The 19,997-nt window shown below is 33.1% G+C and overlaps 3 protein-coding genes across 3 annotated transcripts; all 3 read left to right on the forward strand.

Moving 5' to 3' along the window:
* The first annotated feature begins 527 nt into the window (after nt 1-527).
* On the forward strand, nt 528-1,880 carry LOC128668088 (golgin subfamily A member 6-like protein 22). The gene is made up of 3 exons (XM_053740254.1): nt 528-726; nt 910-1,417; nt 1,538-1,880. The coding sequence occupies exons 1-3, from the start codon at nt 528-530 to the stop codon at nt 1,878-1,880; spliced, it is 1,050 nt and encodes a 349-aa protein (XP_053596229.1).
* A 935-nt stretch (nt 1,881-2,815) lies between these two features.
* LOC128668089 (uncharacterized) lies at nt 2,816-3,328 on the forward strand. The gene has a single exon (XM_053740255.1). It carries the CDS (start codon nt 2,816-2,818, stop codon nt 3,326-3,328), a length of 513 nt encoding a protein of 170 aa, XP_053596230.1.
* A 9,573-nt stretch (nt 3,329-12,901) lies between these two features.
* LOC128668090 (uncharacterized) lies at nt 12,902-13,591 on the forward strand. The gene has a single exon (XM_053740256.1). It carries the CDS (start codon nt 12,902-12,904, stop codon nt 13,589-13,591), a length of 690 nt encoding a protein of 229 aa, XP_053596231.1.
* Nucleotides 13,592-19,997: the final 6,406 nt, after the last annotated feature.

Genomic DNA, 19,997 nt, shown 5'->3' on the forward strand with positions numbered 1-19,997 from the left:
TCAAATTGGAGCCAAAAGCAGGAAATGAAGGATAGTGAAAAAAATTCAGAGGAAAAGATGTGGCAATTGATCGCAGAGATAGAAGACAGGGTAAAAACAAAAGTTGAAGAATTGATAATGAAATCAATGGAAGAAATAAAGGCATGTACAAGACAAGAATCCTCGAAGATAGGGGCCCAAATAATTAGGAGCAAATGTAAAGAAGACCAAGTGGAAAAGGAAAGAAGACACAGACAGGAAATAGAAAGATTAGAGAAGGAAATTGGTAAAAGAGAACAAAGCATAAAGGAAAAGGACAGAGTAATTAAAGAGCTAAGTGAAAAAATATAAAAGGAGAAAGAAAGTAAGACGAACATACCAAATAAGACAAAAGCAACCGAGGAAAAAAAAAAGGAAAGCAACACGACAGTCAGAGTCACGACACAAAGAGACAAGGAAAGAGTAACAGTGGAGGAAGGCAAGAAAGAGGGCGATCAAGAGTGAAGGAAACAGAAAACGCGTGGGCGAATGAAAGGAATGTTCAAGAAATGAGGGAATGGAGCTTGGAAAATGAGGTGGAAAGATTCGTGAGCGAGGCGAGGAAAAGACAAGATAAGAAGGACAAAACAAATGAAGAATGGAGAAGACAAGAAAAAGAAAAGCTCATTGAAGAAAAGCCAAAAAAAATTAATGGAAATGAGCTGGAGGAAGAACTAAAAGACAGGAAGCAAAAAAGGTTAAAAATTGGTGAGGTATGGTGGTGTTGGAATGAAAAAAAAGGAGAATTGGAATTATGAAAGTGGGCGAATGATGAGAAAAAGGAGTGGAGAGTGGGTACAGAAAGAGACACAGAGGCCAAGGAGAGAGAGGACCAAAATAAAGGAAGAGAGCAAGAAAATAGAAGGAAAATATAGTTTTGGAATGTTGCAGGTATGAATGAGGTAGAAAAAGCTGCCACAATGATGGAAGAAAACGAGATTGTTGTGCTAGTGGAGACATGGGTAATGGAAGATAAGGTGGAAATAACATGTGAGAGGCTGAGCAAAGAATTCAAATGGTGGGCGAAGCCTGCGACGAGAGAGAAACAGAGAGGAAGAGCAAAGGGAGGTCATATTATTGGGATAAAAAAAAATTGCAAATTAAAATGGGAAGTCAGGGAATGGAAATACGGAATGATGTTGGAAGAAAGTAAGGAAAGTGAAAGTATAATCACAGTGTATAACAATGTAGGAATGAGCAAATTAGAAACGGAGCTAAGAAGGCAGATAGAAGAATGTGCAAACAGGGACGAAAGTGTGATGATCATTGGGGACTTTAATGCGAGAATCGGAGAAGAAAACGTAACAGGAGAGGACGAAGGCAGAGTGAGGAAAAAAAGAAAATCGAGAGACAAGACAGTAAACAGCGAAGGAAAAAAATTACTAAAGAAGTGTGATGAGTTAGGACTCTGCGTATAAAATGATAGAGCAAGAGGTGATGAAGGTGGGGAAATAACTTACGTCGGGGGAGACGAAGATAGTTTAGGATCAGTAATTGACCTAATACTAACGCTGGACAGAGGCGATGAGCAAGAAATAGAGGTAAGAGTGGTGGAAAGAATAAAGTCAGATCATCTACCAGTGTTGGCGAGATATAAGGTAAAGACAAATGAGGAAGAGAGTAAAGAAGGAAGCTGCATGTCAGAGGAGGAAGAGCAGGAAGAAATTGGAGCAAATAAGCTGATCTGGAAGAAAGAAAAAATACAGGAGTATGCAGAAGCAACGCAGGAAGCACTGACAGAAGCAGTAGAGGAAAAAAACGAGCTTAAGTGGGAGGATATAAAGGAAATAGTAAGAAAAGGGGCTGAAAGAAGCTCAAAGAATTCATCAAGGATAATAACAAAGAAAAAAAAAGAAATCTGAAGGAAAGCACAAAGAAATATAGGGAAACAATCAAAGAGAGCAAGGAAAGGTGGATGATGGAAAGGTGTGAGGAGATAAATAACGTCAAAGACATGACAAAATGGTGGGAAGCCATAAATAGGTTCAGAGGAAGAAAGAAAAGAGCTGCAAGCAACAGCATAAAAGCAAAACAATGGGAAAAGCACTTCAGTGATCTGCTGAATGGGGAAGGCAATGAAGAATCGGAAGAAGAAGAAAATGAGCCGTGGAAAGGAGAAGGTAGTAATGAAGGATCAGAGGAGCCGAAGCTCGATAAAAACTTCAGCAGGAGAGAAGTGAAAGCCGCAATAAGAAAGCTCGGGAATCACAAAGCTCCAGGGGAAGACGGGATGGCAGCAGAATTTATAAAGAACAGTGCACCAGATGTCATTGAATGGATAGGTGAAATTATAAATAGAATATGGGACGAAGGAAGTATGCCAGAATGATGGGACACAGCAGTGATAATTCCGATTTACAAAGCAGGGGACGGAGAAAGAACAGAAAATTACAAGGGAATTCCGCTTCTAAATACAGGGTACAAGTTATTGACAACTATGATGACGGAGAGGCTAAATAACTGGATAGATAAAGAAAAAATTTTAAGAGAAAGTCAGGTGGGGTTCAGGAAAAAAAGAGGGACAAGGGACCACATATTTGTATTGAATAGTCTAATAAACAACAAAATGAAGAGGAAGGGAGGAAAATTATGCATCGGGTTCATAGACTTTAGAGCGGCGTTCGACACAGTCAGGAGACCAAAAATGAAGAGAAAGGTATGGAGGAAGGGGGCCAGAGGGAGAATGCACAGAATAATAAGAGAAATATATAAAAGAACATATTGTAAGGTGAAAGTAGGAAAAAGAAGACAGACAAAAGAATTTATAACAAGAAAAGGGGAAAGACAAGGGTGTGCGATGAGCGGAGCGTTATATGGCATAGATATCGACGACCTAGAAAAGACGATGGAAGAGAAGAAGAGAGGAGGGACAATGATTGGGAACCAACGAATACATGTCACGAAATATGCGGATGATGTGGCGCTAGTTGCGGACACAGAAGAGGAGCTAAGAGGGATGCTGAAAGAGCTGGAAAGATACACAGAAGAGAATAAGATGGAGGTGAACGTGGAAAAAACAAAAATTCTAATATGCAGAAATGGAGGTAGAAAAAAGAAGGGAAAGAAATGGATGTATAAAGGAAGTGAGGTTGAAGAAGTCAAAGAATTTAAATATCTTGGGTACCATTTCACCACAAGGAATAGCGCAAAGAAACAAAAAAAGGAACTAGCACAAAAAGCACAAAAGGCCACAAATGCAGTATGGGGAGTGATAAAAAGGAGCAAAAGGAACAGCATGAGGGACAGGATGTATCTGATAAACACTGTGGCAAGAACAGTAGCTTTGTACGGAGTGGAGGTCTGGGGGTAGGAAAAGTCGGAAGAAATAGAGAGGGTGCATAGGAGGCTCTGCAAGATGGCATTAGGAGTAAGAAGGGATACACCAGAATATATTTGGAGGGACGAGATGGGAGTAGAAAAGATGGAAGTAATATTAAAAGAAAGAGCAGTAAGATATATGAAGGATTGTATGATGATGGAAAAAGAGAGATGGCCAAGGATAGCACTGAAAGAAGAAATGAGAGGGATTATGAACAGGTGCCCGACGAAATGGGGGAAAATGGTGAAGGTTGCGCTAAAAAAAATGTAATGCGAGGAGGTGATAGAGATGATCTACAGGGATGCGGGAGTACAGGAAATAGAGGAAAAGCTGAATGAGGGCATTAAGAAAATGAGAGAGAACGTGAAAAAGAAGGCTGAAGACGCAATAAACAAATCAACGTATAATACATTGTACAAAAAAATAAGATTAGAGAAAGAAGAAGATAACTACTGGAAAAAAGGTAATGTAAGAGGGGAGGACAAGGAGATGTGAGCGAGGATAAGGTGTGGAAATTTGGGAAGAGCGGGCAAAAAAGGGTACAGGGGCTGGAGCTGTAGAGGGTGTAGGAAAGAGGAGGAAACGTTGATACACCTACTAAAATGTGAAGGAATATATAAAGGGGTGGAGAAGGAAAAAGAGCTGCTAGAAGAGTGGAGAGGGTTAGAGGATAAAAAAGTAGAAGAAAAAATGATAGCGAAATTAAAAGGAGAGGTTGATATAAAACTATGTACGGTCTTCAAGAGAATTGAAGAAATTTTGAGAGTCAACTCAGGGTTACGGAGCGTGGTGCAAGCGGGATACCAAGACTGTGACGTGCAAAAAATATAAGAAGCCAAAAACAAATAAATTATAGAAGTTAAAAAGTAAGAAAGAAATAATATATATAACGAAGTGAATATTTTACCAAATGAAAATATGATTTATGTAAAAATTTGTATACGACCTATAAGTTGTGCAAATAAAACTATTTTATATATAGTTGGCCCTGAAATAAAAATATTTAAATAAGTTTTTATCGTTACGATTATACATTTCAAGTAAATTTTATAAGAAATAATATTAGATATACAATTTCGCTGAAAGAATTAAAAAATAAATAAAGAAAATTTATATTAGTTAGCCTTGAAATAAAAATTTACTTATCGTAGTCGATGAACAAAACAAGCTAAAAGAATTAACGAAAAAAAAAGTTTACATTAGTGAGAACCAAAAAAAGTTATTAGGTTGATCAGAAGTAATAACTTTTTTTTTTCTTTAAAAATCATAAATTTTTTATCAACCATAAAAGATACATGATAAAATTTTTATGGCATAAAAACCCATTTCGCAAGAGTTCGGTGAACGAACTAATATTTTTAGTTTATAAAAAATTTGTCGCAGGATTGAAAGCGAATTCGCAATGTGTAACTTACAAGTATTGACGATAAAAAGATTCGGTGATGGGGGAGAAATGGCGAAACTTCAAAGCCATTTAGAACTTGGGAAGATTTGGGTCTCGAAAATTAACGGGGGTCTGTACAGAAACGCAAGTTGCTTACAAGTTTTTTTAGGTAAAATTTTGTCACATTTTTAACCTGTGGCTTAAATTCTAAGATAAGATTTGCAATTATAAAAAGTAGATAAAAATTTTTCGTAACGAATGGCGACTCATCAAAACCATCGAAGTAGCAATGTTAAAAAATTTCAGAGATTAAAAAAATCGAGAAATTTTTATAGAGAAAAAAATTTCCTCTCGTATGGTTCCTGTAAATTTTTTTTAAATATTTGAAAGTAGATTCGCAATTAACTAAAAATTATCGGTTATAAAATGTATCGATGAAGGAAAAATGGCGTAATTTCAGAACCATTTTAAATTTGGGAAAATTTGGATCAGTAAAAATAAGTAGGATTTTCTGTACACAAGCGCAATATCCTTATAAGTTTTTGTTTAAATAAATTTTTGTAATATGTTTGATAGTTTGGTTTGAATTTCAATTTCAAATTCACAGTAATAAAGAGTAGAAAAAAAATTTTGTCCAAGAAATGGTGACTCATCAAAACCATTCCTCTGACTATAATATAAAATTTGAAAGGTTTAAAATCAAAGAATTTTTCATAAAGAAACAAATTTGAAGAAGCGAATGATGAATCTTCAAAATCATTCTCCAATTACAAATATTCAATTTATAAGCAACAAGATATAGATTTTTTTTTAAAACTATAAGAAATAAAAAAAATAATTACCAAGTTTATGATATTTACCAATTAAAATTTATAAACAGTCCATTCAAAAAATCATATATTTCTTGTCATTAAAATTTTTATTAAAAAATTATTTTTTTGGCAATACATCAGTCACATTAAATTTATTTTATTTGCCTTTATTTATTTCTTATAACTTTTTTAATGCAACCTAAATAATAAAATATCAAAGCCCCTGGAAAAATATTAACATCCAAAATTTGAAGTTGGAATAAATATGTATTCGCTTAAGCGTAAGTAATTACTCACTTAAGATTTTTCTTGCTTAAGTGTCACAAGTTATCCTCAATTTTACTACCAGTTCAGAATAATTATCCAGTTTAAATTTATTTTCTCTTATAGTTTAAATTACAATTAAGCTTTAATTCGAATTCATAAGTTCCCTACTGTTAATTCAAAAGCTTGACGGAAAAATAAATAAATTATTTCAGTCGATTAATTTCGAATGAGATAAAAACATAGAGACTCTTTACTTGAAGTCAAACTGATTATTATGTAAAATAAATTTTATTGCAATAAAAAATATCGGTAGTTTGAAAACCCGGTACGCGCCGTATAACAATTCGCCCTATATCGAACCACGGACCTAGCTATTTGTTCACGCGAACAGTGGCTGTTTATTCAAAAAAAGAATTTACATTCAATAGAAAAGTGTATAAGTAGTTTTTTAAAATCGGCGCACAAAACCCTCATTTGCTCACGGCAACCAAGCTTCCGCTTGACCAACAACGATCAACGTAGTAGTCGACAGCAGGCTAGAATTGCCTACAGGAGCACACTTAGCCACTGTTTTCCTGTTTTAATAAAAGCTAAATAGGAAAAAAAATAATTAAAAAATAAAAAATGACTATCGTGACCGGAGCCTTCGGTGGCTCTAATAATAGCAGTAAATAAAATTACAAAGATGGTAGAGACCCGAGACGCTGCCAACAACAGCCAGTTAATCTCAATTAATAAGTTTAAAACAATTAGAAATTAAGGATTTATGTTATTTAGTTTATTTATTCCTATTATGTATGACATGGTAAATTTAAATAAAGAAACTTTAAACAAAAAAAAAAAAGGTTCGATTCCCGGTACCGGAATATTATTTTTTTTTTTTTTGTGACGAATTACGAAAAAGCTATTAATAGAAAAGCTATTATTAATTTTTGAATTTTTCAAACAATTATTTGGTGTACTTGTCATAAGGAAAGTTGAGTCTCTCTAACAGACGAAAGTCTCCTGAAATTTCACAAATATATCAATAAAATTATTCATATCATTCACAGTGTGGTAAAATTGTTGAAGTAGCCAATAGCCAGCTACCATTAAAAAATCAACTAAATGCGAACGGAATATTTTAATATTCTTAAGTTTTGATATTCCATCGTTGGCAATGCTAAATATTTTGTCTGATGCAAATATTTCAGGGATCGATGATTCGGTAATTCTATTGGATCGCACGTACCGCCGAAAAATAACAACAATACTCACTGTGTCGGTACCTGCGAGCCAATAAGAAAGCTAGAAGTAGTAGAGGGGATATGTCCTTTGCTGTGATTGGTGCGCGTTTACCGATAGAAAGTAATTACGAGAAAATCGTCACGTCGGTAACTGCGAGCCAATCAGAATGCAGTACGTTGAAATTTAGTCGTGGAGGTGGTAAAGGTCAGAGGTTACTTAATGGTCATACATTCATTGTAGGTCATTTCCAACCGACAACTTACTTTGTACGTCACGCAAAATATTCAAGTTTTTAACTTCACACGTCAAGATGAATTTCATTAATTCAACTGGCCACACGTTTAAGCTGACTAAAATCAGCACGAAGCTATACACGACAGATTCAGGAGCTGTGGAGGTTGCAGAGTCATCCCTGTATCCGAGGACAGACATCCAGGAAACATGGAGTTTCCGTATGGAGCTAAGCCACGACCGGGAAGACAACTTTTGGCTTTCGTTGGGCATCCAACCGTCCAAGTCCAAGGACCTCAAGACGAGATACACCGCCCAGTGTTTCGCCCTTGACTTGCTCGGTAACCTGACGACCCTCACCGACCAGTCTGCTCCTTTCAAGGCCTACGATGACTACATACACTTGGGCAACTGCATCAGACGACGTGGCAGAGACGACTTCTGTGGCATATTACATGAAGCCAGCGATGAAGTATATATCATGGTACAGGTGAAGATACTTTCTAATTAGATACTTAAGTTCTGACTTAAGTTAAAAACGGCCCTTTTCAGGGCCACCAAATTTTTCATACGTAAAGAACAATTCAAGTTTACACCTAAGAATTCAATCCTTGCTTCCATACTCTTTCAATATTTATATTTATTTAGTAAGTAGCTAAACAACAAGTACAAATTTTAATATTTACTAAATTATGATTTTTTATACATTTCGAGTTGTGCATATATTTATTTTTGCCTCACCATTAGTCTCTTATTTTAACAAATAAAAGTATTCCAACTAAGTATTTTTATTGACTGTTTAATGTTTACAAGAGTGTATTATAGTTTTACAGCTTTGAGTAATTATTTATAACGCAAAATAATAACAATATTGATTGAGTCGGTATCGGCTAACCAATAAGTAGTAGAAAAATATCCCGGGTTGTGAAAAAAAAGTTGTCATCACGACTTTATAATTTGGTTTTCATGTTATTTTGAGGAAATCTCAAACGAAATATGTCTTTCGGCAGGAATTCTTTTTATTTCTATGTACAGATTTTTTATAATTGGATACTGAAGTTTTACACTTTGAGTTGGAAATGGCTCTTTTTAGGGCCACTATAATTTACGTTCGTGGATAATAATTTAAGTTCTGTAACATTTAACTCACATCAATGCTCCGATATTTTTTCGCAGTAAATGTTTCATTGTTTTAAATGACTGACAAAGAATTACAATTTTTTGATTTTTGTTAAATTATAGTTTACACTTTAGTTTATAAATATATTTATCTTTAAGTACAGAGACGATAGATAAAAATTCTGCAGACTAGGTTAAAAAATTTTTTACTAATTGCCGTAAAATTCAACAAAAAAAAGTTTCATGAATTTGTTGAGTCCAATGGGAAAGGATAAAATTAAAGATGGGTTTTATTGGTATTGGGAAATTTTATTTAAGGGAATTATACTCTGCAAGAAAAAAATTTTATGTTATTTGTACGGAAAAAAAATTTTGTATTTCTTATGACTGCTTATTTAGTATAATTTGAAACTTGAAAAGAATAGACGTATAAAAAATTTGGGGGGGGGCCCTGCATGAACAGGACCCCAAAAGCTCAAGAACTTTCTCCATGTGAGCCAGGCGCTAAAAAGAGCCGTTTGGTTTTAATTTGGTATGGTTTTACGTATGGGTATGGTTTTTTTTTGTATAATTTACTTAAAATCAAAGTCAAAAAATAAAAATAGAAAAAATTATGACAGTTCACCTTGATATTGGATTGATTGAAAAACTCTTCGTCGTAATAATAAGGCGCTGAAGTCCCACTTGACGTCAATTATATTAAGAATAATTTATTTGATGTAAGACCTGACTGAAAAAATTAAAAAAAAAAAATAAAACAATTCATGTTAGTTGATTCCTGAAATGGAAATTTTTAAACAAGTTTTAAACTTTTTAACAAGGTGCTGAAAAGTGCCGTTTAATAAAAATTTTATAAACAATAATTTATTTAGTTTAAAATTTGACTGAAAGAATTAAAAAAAAAAAAATAAAAAAATAAATATTAGTTGGCCCTGAAACAGAAATTATTGGGTAAGTTTTTATCATTACAATGGGGAGTTTAAATTTTTCATTTGATGTCAGTTTTATAAGTAACAATTTAATTAGTTAATGATCTAGCTGAAAAAATAAAAAAATTAAATATTAGTTTGCCCTGAAATGAAAACATTTAAATAAGTATTTTTCAATACAATGAAGCGCTGAAAAGTGTAATTTTAAGTCAATTCTATAAACAATAATTTATTTAATATAAGATTTAACTGAAAGAATAAAAAAAAAAAAAATAAATATTAGTTGGCCCTGAAAGGAGCGCTGTAAGCTGTGTAAGTGTACAGACGTGTAAAAGAGTAGCTAGTGCAAAAATAAATGAAATAGTGAAAAGAAAAAAGAAAAGGCAAGTAAGTTTATAGTAAAAAAGGTGGGAGTGAGAAACGCCAAACAAGGTGAATAATAAAAAAAAAGAAAAGCTGTGGCACGGGAAAAGCAAAAGACGCGGAAACCAAAAGGTAAAAGAAATCCGGGTTTTGGCGGACATAGAGGAATTGGCGGGTAAAAACAAAAGTTGAAGAATTGATAATGAAATCAATGGAAGAAATAAAGGCATGTACAAGACAAGAATCCTCGAAGATAGGGGCCCAAATAATTAGGAGCAAATGTAAAGAAGACCAAGTGGAAAAGGAAAGAAGACACAGACAGGAAATAGAAAGATTAGAGAAGGAAATTGGTAAAAGAGAACAAAGCATAAAGGAAAAGGACAGAGTAATTAAAGAGCTAAGTGAAAAAATATAAAAGGAGCAAGAAAGTAAGACGAACATACCAAATAAGACAAAAGCAACCGAGGAAAAAAAAAGGAAAGCAACACGACAGTCAGAGTCACGACACAAAGAGACAAGGAAAGAGTAACAGTGGAGGAAGGCAGGAAAGAGGGCGATCAAGTGTGAAGGAAACAGAAAACGCGTGGGCGAATGAAAGGAATGTTCAAGAAATGAGGGAATGGAGCTTGGAAAATGAGGTGGAAAGATTCGTGAGCGAGGCGAGGAAAAGACAAGATAAGAAGGACAAAACAAATGAAGAATGGAGAAGACAAGAAAAAGAAAAGCTCATTGAAGAAAAGCCAAAAAAAATTAATGGAAATGAGCTGGAGGAAGAACTAAAAGAAAGTAAGCAAAAAAGGTTAAACATACACATATATTATGAAAATGGCATGTACCGAAGAAATGAAGACGTAATGGAGGTGATGGAAAGGAGATTGAAAGTCAGAATTGAGCCGATGAGAGTAAAATTCCAGAAAGGAAGACAGATAATAATCGAAAGTGCAAATGAGAAAGAGAAGAGAGACATTCTGGGAAGACGGAAGATTATGAAAGGGACCGGAGTGTGGGTGGGGGAATAAAAAACGAGTAGAGAGTTAGAAGTCGAGAGGTGGATAAGAAGAAAAGCAAAATGGGAGCAAAGTAATGGCAATGTAACAGAAGTAGAGGGGAAGAAAATAAAAATTGGGGAGGTATGGTGGTGTTGGAATGAAAAAAAAGGAGAATTGGAATTATGAAAGTGGGCGAATGATGAGAAAAAGGAGTGGAGAGTGGGTACAGAAAGAGACACAGAGGCCAAGGAGAGAGAGGACCAAAATAAAGGAAGAGAGCAAGAAAATAGAAGGAAAATATAGTTTTGGAATGTTGCAGGTATGAATGAGGTAGAAAAAGCTGCCACAATGATGGAAGAAAACGAGATTGTTGTGCTAGTGGAGACATGGGTAATGGAAGATAAGGTGGAAATAACATGTGAGAGGCTGAGCAAAGAATTCAAATGGTGGGCGAAGCCTGCGACGAGAGAGAAACAGAGAGGAAGAGCAAAGGGAGGTCATATTATTGGGATAAAAAAAAATTGCAAATTAAAATGGGAAGTCAGGGAATGGAAATACGGAATGATGTTGGAAGAAAGTAAGGAAAGTGAAAGTATAATCACAGTGTATAACAATGTAGGAATGAGCAAATTAGAAACGGAGCTAAGAAGGCAGATAGAAGAATGTGCAAACAGGGACGAAAGTGTGATGATCATTGGGGACTTTAATGCGAGAATCGGAGAAGAAAACGTAACAGGAGAGGACGAAGGCAGAGTGAGGAAAAAAAGAAAATCGAGAGACAAGACAGTAAACAGCGAAGGAAAAAAATTACTAAAGATGTGTGATGAGTTAGGACTCTGCGTATAAAATGATAGAGCAAGAGGTGATGAAGGTGGGGAAATAACTTACGTCGGGGGGGACGAAGAGAGTTTAGGATCAGTAATTGACCTAATACTAACGCTGGACAGAGGCGATGAGCAAGAAATAGAGGTAAGAGTGGTGGAAAGAATAGAGTCAGATCATCTACCAGTGTTGGCGAGATATAAGGTAAAGAGAAATGAGGAAGAGAGTAAGGAAGGAAGCTGCATGTCAGAGGAGGAAGAGCAGGAAGAAATTGGAGCAAATAAGCTGATCTGGAAGAAAGAAAAAATACAGGAGTATGCAGAAGCAACGCAGGAAGCACTGACAGAAGCAGTAGAGGAAAAAAACGAGCTTAAGTGGGAGGATATAAAGGAAATAGTAAGAAAAGGGGCTGAAAGAAGCTCAAAGAATTCATCAAGGATAATAACAAAGAAAAAAAAAGAAATCTGAAGGAAAGCACAAAGAAATATAGGGAAACAATCAAAGAGAGCAAGGAAAGGTGGATGATGGAAAGGTGTGAGGAGATAAATAACGCCAAAGACATGACAAAATGGTGGGAAGCCATAAATAGGTTCAGAGGAAGAAAGAAAAGAGCTGCAAGCAACAGCATAAGAGCAAAACAATGGGAAAAGCACTTTAGTCATCTGCTGAATGGGGAAGGCAATGAAGAATCGGAAGAAGAAGAAAATGAGCCGTGGAAAGGAGAAGGTAGTAATGAAGGATCAGAGGAGCCGAAGCTCGATAAAAACTTCAGCAGGAGAGAAGTGAAAGCCGCAATAAGAAAGCTCAGGAATCACAAAGCTCCAGGGAAAGACGGGATGGCAGCAGAATTTATAAAGAACAGTGCACCAGATGTCATCGAATGGATAGGCGAAATTATAAATAGAATATGGGACGAAGGAAGTATGCCAGAATGATGGGACACAGCAGTGATAATTCCGATTTACAAAGCAGGAGACGAAGAAAGAACAGAAAATTACAGGGGAATTTCGCTTCTAAATACAGGGTACAAGTTATTGACAACTATGATGACGGAGAGGCTAAATAACTGGATAGATAAAGAAAAAATTTTAAGGGAAAGTCAGGTGGGGTTTAGGAAAAAAAGAGGGACAAGGGACCACATATTTGTATTGAATAGTCTAATAAACAACAAAATGAAGAGGAAGGGAGGAAAATTATGCATCGGGTTCATAGACTTTAGAGCGGCGTTCGACACAGTCAGGAGACCAAAAATGAAGAGAAAGGTATGGAGGAAGGGGGCCAGAGGGAGAATGCACAGAATAATAAGAGAAATATATAAAAGAACATATTGTAAGGTGAAAGTAGGAAAAAGAAGACAGACAAAAGAATTTATAACAAGAAAAGGGGAAAGACAAGGGATTGGGAACCAACAAATACATGTCATGAAATATGCGGATGATGTGGCGCTAGTTGCGGACACAGAAGAGGAGCTAAGAGGGATGCTGAAAGAGCTGGAAAGATACACAGAAGAGAATAAGATGGAGGTGAACGTGGAAAAAACAAAAATTCTAATATGCAGAAATGGAGGTAGAAAAAAGAAGGGAAAGAAATGGATGTATAAAGGAAGTGAGGTCGAAGAAGTCAAAGAATTTAAATATCTTGGGTACCATTTCACCACAAGGAATAGCGCAGGGAAACAAAAAAAGGAACTAGCACAAAAAGCACAAAAGGCCACAAATGCAGTATGGGGAGTGATAAAAAGGAGCAAAAAAAACAGCATGAGGGACAGGATGTATCTGATGAACACTGTGGCAAGAACAGTAGCTTTGTACGGAGTGGAGGTCTGGGGGTGGGAAAAGTCGGAAGAAATAGAGAGGGTGCATAGGAGGCTCTGCAAGATGGCATTAGGAGTAAGAAGGGATACACCAGAATATATTTGGAGGGACGAGATGGGAGTAGAAAAGATGGAAGTAATATTAAAAGAAAGAGCAGTAAGATATATGAAGGATTGTATGATGATGGAAAAAGAGAGATGGCCAAGGATAGCACTGAAAGAAGAAATGAGAGGGATTATGAACAGGTGCCCGACGAAATGGGGGAAAATGGTGAAGGTTGCGCTAAAAAAAATGTAATGCGAGGAGGTGATAGAGATGATCTACAGGGATGCGGGAGTAGAGGAAATAGAGGAAAAGCTGAATGAGGGCATTAAGAAAATGAGAGAGAACGTAAAAGGAGGCTGAAGACGCAATAAACAAATCAACGTATAATACATTGAACAAAAAAATAAGATTAGAGAAAGAAGAAGATAACTACTGGAAAAAAGATAATGTAAGAGGGGAGGACAAGGAGATGTGGGCGAGGATAAGGAGTGGAAATTTGGGAAGAGCGGGCAAAAAAGGGTACAGGGACTGGAGCTGTAGAGGGTGTGGGAAAGAGGAGGAAACGTTGATACACCTACTGAAATGTGAAGGAATATATGAAGGGGTGGAGAAGGAAAAAGAGCTGCTAGAAGAGTGGAGAGAGTTAGAGGATAAAAAAGTAGAAGAAAAGTTGATAGCAAAATTAAAAGGAGAGGTTGATATAAAACTATGTACGGTCTTCAAGAGAATTGAAGAAATTTTGAGAGTCAACTCAGGGTTACGGAGCGTGGTGCAAGCGGGATACCAAGACTGTGACGTGCAAAAAATATAAGAAGCCAAAAACAAATAAATTATAGAAGTTAAAATGTAAGAAAGAAATAATATATATAACGAAGTGAATATTTTACCAAATGAAAATATGATTTATGTAAAAATTTGTATAAGACCTATAAGTTGTGCAAATAAAACTATTTTATATATAGTTGGCCCTGAAATAAAAATATTTAAATAAGTTTTTATCGTGACGATTATACATTTCAAGTAAATTTTATAACAAATAATATTTGATATACAATTTAGCTGAAAGAATTGAAAAATAAATAAAGAAAATTTATATTAGTTAGCCTTGAAATAAAAATTTACTTATCGTAGTCGATGAACAAAACAAGCTAAAAGAATTAACGAAAAAAAAAGTTTACATTAGTAAGAACCAAAAAAAGTTATTAGGTTGATCAGAAGTAATAACTTTTTTTTTTCTTTAAAAATCATAAATTTTTCATCAACCATAAAAGATACATGATAAAATTGTTATGGCATAAAAACTCATTTCGCAAGAGTTCGGTAAACGAACTAATATTTTTAGTTTATAAAAAATTTGTCGCAGTATTGAAAGCGAATTCGCAATGTGTAACTTATAAGTATTGACGATAAAAAGATTTGGTGATGGGGGAGAAATGGCGAAACTTCAAAGCCATTTAGAATTTGGGAAGATTTGGATCAGTAAAAATAAGTAGTATTTTCTATACAAAAGCGCAATATCCTTATAAGTTTTTGTTTAAATAAATTTTTGTAATATGTTTGATAGTTTGTTTTGAATTTCAATTAAAAATTCACAGTAATAAAGAGTAGAAAAAAAATTATGTCCAAGAAATGGTGACTCATCAAAACCATTCCCTTGACTATAATATAAAATTTGAAAGATTAAAAATCAAAGAATTTTTTATACAGAAACAAATTTGAAAAAGCGAATGATGAATCTTCAAAATGATGCTCCAATTACAAATATTCAATTTATGAGCAACAAGATATAGATTTTTTTTAAAACTATAAGACATAAAAAAAATAATTACCAAGTTTATGATATTTACCAACCAAAATTTATAAACAGTCCATTCAAAAAATCATATATTTCTTGTCATTAAAATTTTTATTAAACAATTATTTTTTTTGCAATACATCAGTGACATTAAATTTATTTCATTTGCCTTTATTTATTTCTTATAACTTTTTTAATGCAACCTAAATAATAAAATATCAAAGCCCCTGGAAAAATATTAACATTCAAAATTTGAAGTTGGAACAAATATGTATTCGCTTAAGCGTAAGTAATTACTCACTTGAGATTTTTCTGGCTTAAGTGTCACAAGTTATCCTCAATTTTACTACCAGTTCCGAATAATTATCCAGTTTAAATTTATTTTCTCTTATAGTTTAAATTACAATTAAGCTTTAATTCGAATTCATAAGTTCCCTACTGTTAATTCAAAAGCTTGACGGAAAAATAAATAAATTATTTCAGTCGATTAATTTCGAATGAGATAAAAACATAGAGACTCTTTACTTGAAGTCAAACTGATTATTATGTAAAATAAATTTTATTGCAATAAAAAATATTTGTAGTTTGAAAACCTGGTACGCGCCGTATAAGAATTCGCCCTATATCGAACCACGGATTGAGTAAAATGAACCAAAGATGGACACAGAGAAAAAAATTTATTAATTAGTAGCTTTCAGATGAAATAAAATAATAACCGAATTTTGGTAGATTTTTCAGAGGGACCATGTTGCCCCATATAAAAATTTTTTTTGTTGGAGCATATTAATGACGAACACATGGAACAAAACTAGCAGAAATAAAAGGGGTAAAAAGAGCAAATATCAAATCTTTTTTTCACGACGCATTTCGCTTCAAATTTAAAGATTTTTAATTTTCGATAAATGTGGTACATTGAGACAAAAAGTAAGTATCCCCCTCCCTTCTTCCCCTATTCGAGCCGCCAAAAACTCAGTCTTTCCTTAAGTACTCCCTTTTGCCCCTTTCTTCCTGAATTATGACCACAGATATTTAAGAGTGGGGGAGAAAAGTAATTATCTGGGGAGATTTTGTTAAGGTCGAAGGTACCATAGACAACATCATTCAAAACCGTTTTCGATCTTGAGACGATCAGTCGTACAGTCAATCTTGTCCCAAAACTACAAACATAAAATCAGTGATCGTTAATAATTTAACTTGAAGTTATTACTAAGTGAACAGTTACTCTCACAGTAAAGTGTCAGAGTTAATCAAATTAAAAGTTCATTATATAAAAGTCGACAATTATTAATTGCATCACTCATTACGATGGAATCAATCCGTTCAATATTCAATTGCGAATACGTTGACAACTTAATCAAACAAGTAAATGTCGAAAATATCAATACAGTGGTTCCAGTCATGGGTGGTTTTACGCTGCTTCATATAGCAGCTTTCAATAATGATAAAAGATTGGTGAACTATCTGCTCCGCAAGAAAGCTGATGTGAATTCAAGAAGTAAATACTGGGGTACAGCTCTTCACATTGCTGTTATAATGGAGAACTTGGGTATAATTGAAAGCCTCATCAATTACGGAGCAGACGTTAATACTCTGCTAATTCAGGACTCTGATTTGATCCATTACCTGTATAGAGCTGAGCCAAATCTTGAAGAAAATCCTGAGTTTTTATTACAAAAGCATGCCATTGAGACTGCGATGTTGGAAACCTATGATTTTTGTTTTGGCAAATCACCGTTACAAATTGCTGTTGATCGAGGTAATGAAAAACTTGTAGAATTACTTTTAAAAAATAATGCTGATCCGAACCTTGATACTCATTATTTTGAAACACCACTAATATGTGCTATTACTAAAGAAAACTTACCAATTATGGAGCTTCTTCTAACATACGGTGCAAATGTTAATAGTGTAAGTGAAAGTGGTTTTTCAAAAGAAAGTCCTTTACATGTTGCTGTCCAATCCCGAAGTTCGGAAGCAGTAGAATTAATCTTGAACCATAGTATGGTTGATATAAATATAGTGACAGCGTATAAATATTCAGCGCTTCATTACGCATTTTTCGCAACCGACGATAATATCATAAGACAACTGCTTAATGCTGGTGTTGATATTAATTTAAAAAACGCTAATGGTAAAACAGCATTTGCTTCACGACAGAATTATTCACAAAAAGTTAAAGACACAATTACTGAATATATTGCCAAACTCAGTGCGACGAATTGTTACATTGATAAAGAAAATTTAGCAGTCGTAGATAGTGGAAAATTTGGTGAATTGCGCGGTCAGTGCATAAGCGAAATTGAAAAACTGAAGATAACATATATTGGTACGAGTAATGTTACACTTTATAATGTTCTATGTAATAAATGTGAACACAAATTAGCTTTAAGTTTAAAGTATGTTAGTGATAGTACTATTTTAAATTTGAACATTGAATCTTTTTTTCCACTATACGGTGGAATGATTGCTTATCGTTTAAGAAAAGCATTAGGACGGAAAAAATTGCTATCCAATGCTATTAGTTTAATTGATGATATTTTCAATAACATTCAACTTCCAAGTACTTTTACGAGGAGTATTTTAAAATTACTGACTAATGAAGATTTGGAAAAATTACAATGATATATTTATAGGAATATTTTTAATTAATATTATTAAGTCTGTAATATTTTGAAACATTTTCATGGGTGTAGGGTTAATAAGTATATAAATTCGTGGTCTTTATTATTAACAATGTCAAATAATTACTTATTTAATTTATTTATTTTCAATACGTATATAACATTAAATGTTTCACTTATAAGTGCACACATTTGTAATTGAATAGATTAAGTTGTGTTTTTATTATTTATATTTTTTTTTTTAATTCTTTGATCTAAAAGAAATATAGTCATTTCGAAAATTAAATTTTAATACAGAAGTTATTTTCAATAAACTCGTAGTCCATAAGTCGTAATTTAAAATTGTAATTATTAATTTAATTAATTTATTTTTATTACATGTATGAATATTGTATATATGAAAAATAAATCACTATGTTTTTTTAATTTTGTGTAATTCTCACAATTTATTTTAATATTTAATTATTTATAATTTTAATTACTATTATTTATTTATTTTTTTAATACGAATTTCTGCAATTGTTTTAAATTTGATTTTTATTTTCATTGTTCTCTAAGTATTTCAAAATAAAATAAGCAAAGTAAAAATAGAATAAATGAACAATTACATTATCATTTCAAACATCACTTTTAAATAAATATTCAAAACTTTAATTTGCAAAATTTAAAGCAGAAATTGGCATAGTTGTAGTATTAGTTAATAAATAATAATGAGCGATAGAAAGTATAATCATAAGTTATAAATTTCATTAATAATAATTAATTATAAATCAAAGTCTCTATTGACCATTGATTTTTTTTTAATAATAAGAATAAGAATTAAGAACAAGCTTGCTGATTACACTCAAGATTTAGAAAATAAGATTCTAAAACAGGTAAGTGTGAAGTCATGTTAACAATCCAGCATTCAGCTACATCCCCTTTCATTACCTGCATTGGAACTTGAAATTTTAGTGTCAGCAGCCAGTCAGAAAAAAGTAAATTTAAGATCAATGGTGTGATCAACTTTTAGCGTAAGCGTTAATTGTCATTTGCAATTTATAATTAAACAGAAACTATAAATACTACTTATTATTCTAGCTTCTTTCGACTGACTGTAGAGACATTGAAACTCTGAGTTTCGATGCTGTTATCACGAACAGTATTTCAAATAATTTAATTTTGATAAAATTCAAAACAAAATATCAAGTACGAAATAGAAGTATATCCATAAAGTTTAATTATTTATTAGTCTCATGATGTAGCTGCAATTAAAATAGAAAAATTTTTATCTGAAATTTTTTCTGCCACAATATAAATCATTAGAATCCATGAAACATATCCAAAATCGGTAATAAAAATTAGATATCAAATAACTTATACATGAGAGTTAAAAAAACGAATGATAAAATTCCTGTCTGAAAGAATAAAGTTATAATTAAGTAAAATTGAAATGGTTAATAAATAAATAATCAAATTATTTCATCAAATTTTTTTTTTTATTATGAAAATTACATTTCAACTGCGTAACTATACAATGAAATCGAAAGTTTAAAAAAATGCTTAATTTTAAAAGACGACTCTATCAACACGCAAAACTGACTCTAGCGTGACTCTAGCGTGAATATAAATTTTTATGGAAAATGAGCTTACTCGTGAGCCTTAGCGTGAACTTAAAGAATGACGTGAATATAATTCATATGTATTAATGAATTACTTTAAATTAAATTTAATCGTGAACAAATTTATCATTGAAAATTAAATACTGAATAGATTATATAAATTATTTTAAGTCATAAAAAAAATTATATTTTAAATCAGATCTTAAATTTTATTTTATAACTGTAGATTATAGAACTTATGATATGTTCAGCCAAAGTTAAATATTACAATATGAATAATATCAGGAAAAACATTTGGAATTAAAAATTGTGACAAAGTTAAGGTTATACCAGAACGAAAATAAACATGAAAAGAAGGAATCGTTTTGGTTTCATGAGTAGTGTCCCCATCGTGAACGTTCGGAAAACGAGTATAATCGGAAGAAGTCGACAATACACGAACATAGCAACGTTAAATTTGAATTGTTTTTGGCGCGAAAAAGTAATGACACATGATTGGAATATTAATATATATCGATTAAAACAAGGAATTATAATGAAATGAAAATTTACAATAATCCCCAATTAATTACAGACACATATAATTAATTATTGTTTATAACTATCAGAAACTGAATGCTTGTAATGATACGAATCATTTA

The sequence above is a fragment of the Microplitis demolitor genome, chromosome 6 (genome assembly GCF_026212275.2).
Source record: "Microplitis demolitor isolate Queensland-Clemson2020A chromosome 6, iyMicDemo2.1a, whole genome shotgun sequence".
Lineage (NCBI taxonomy): Eukaryota > Metazoa > Arthropoda > Insecta > Hymenoptera > Braconidae > Microplitis > Microplitis demolitor.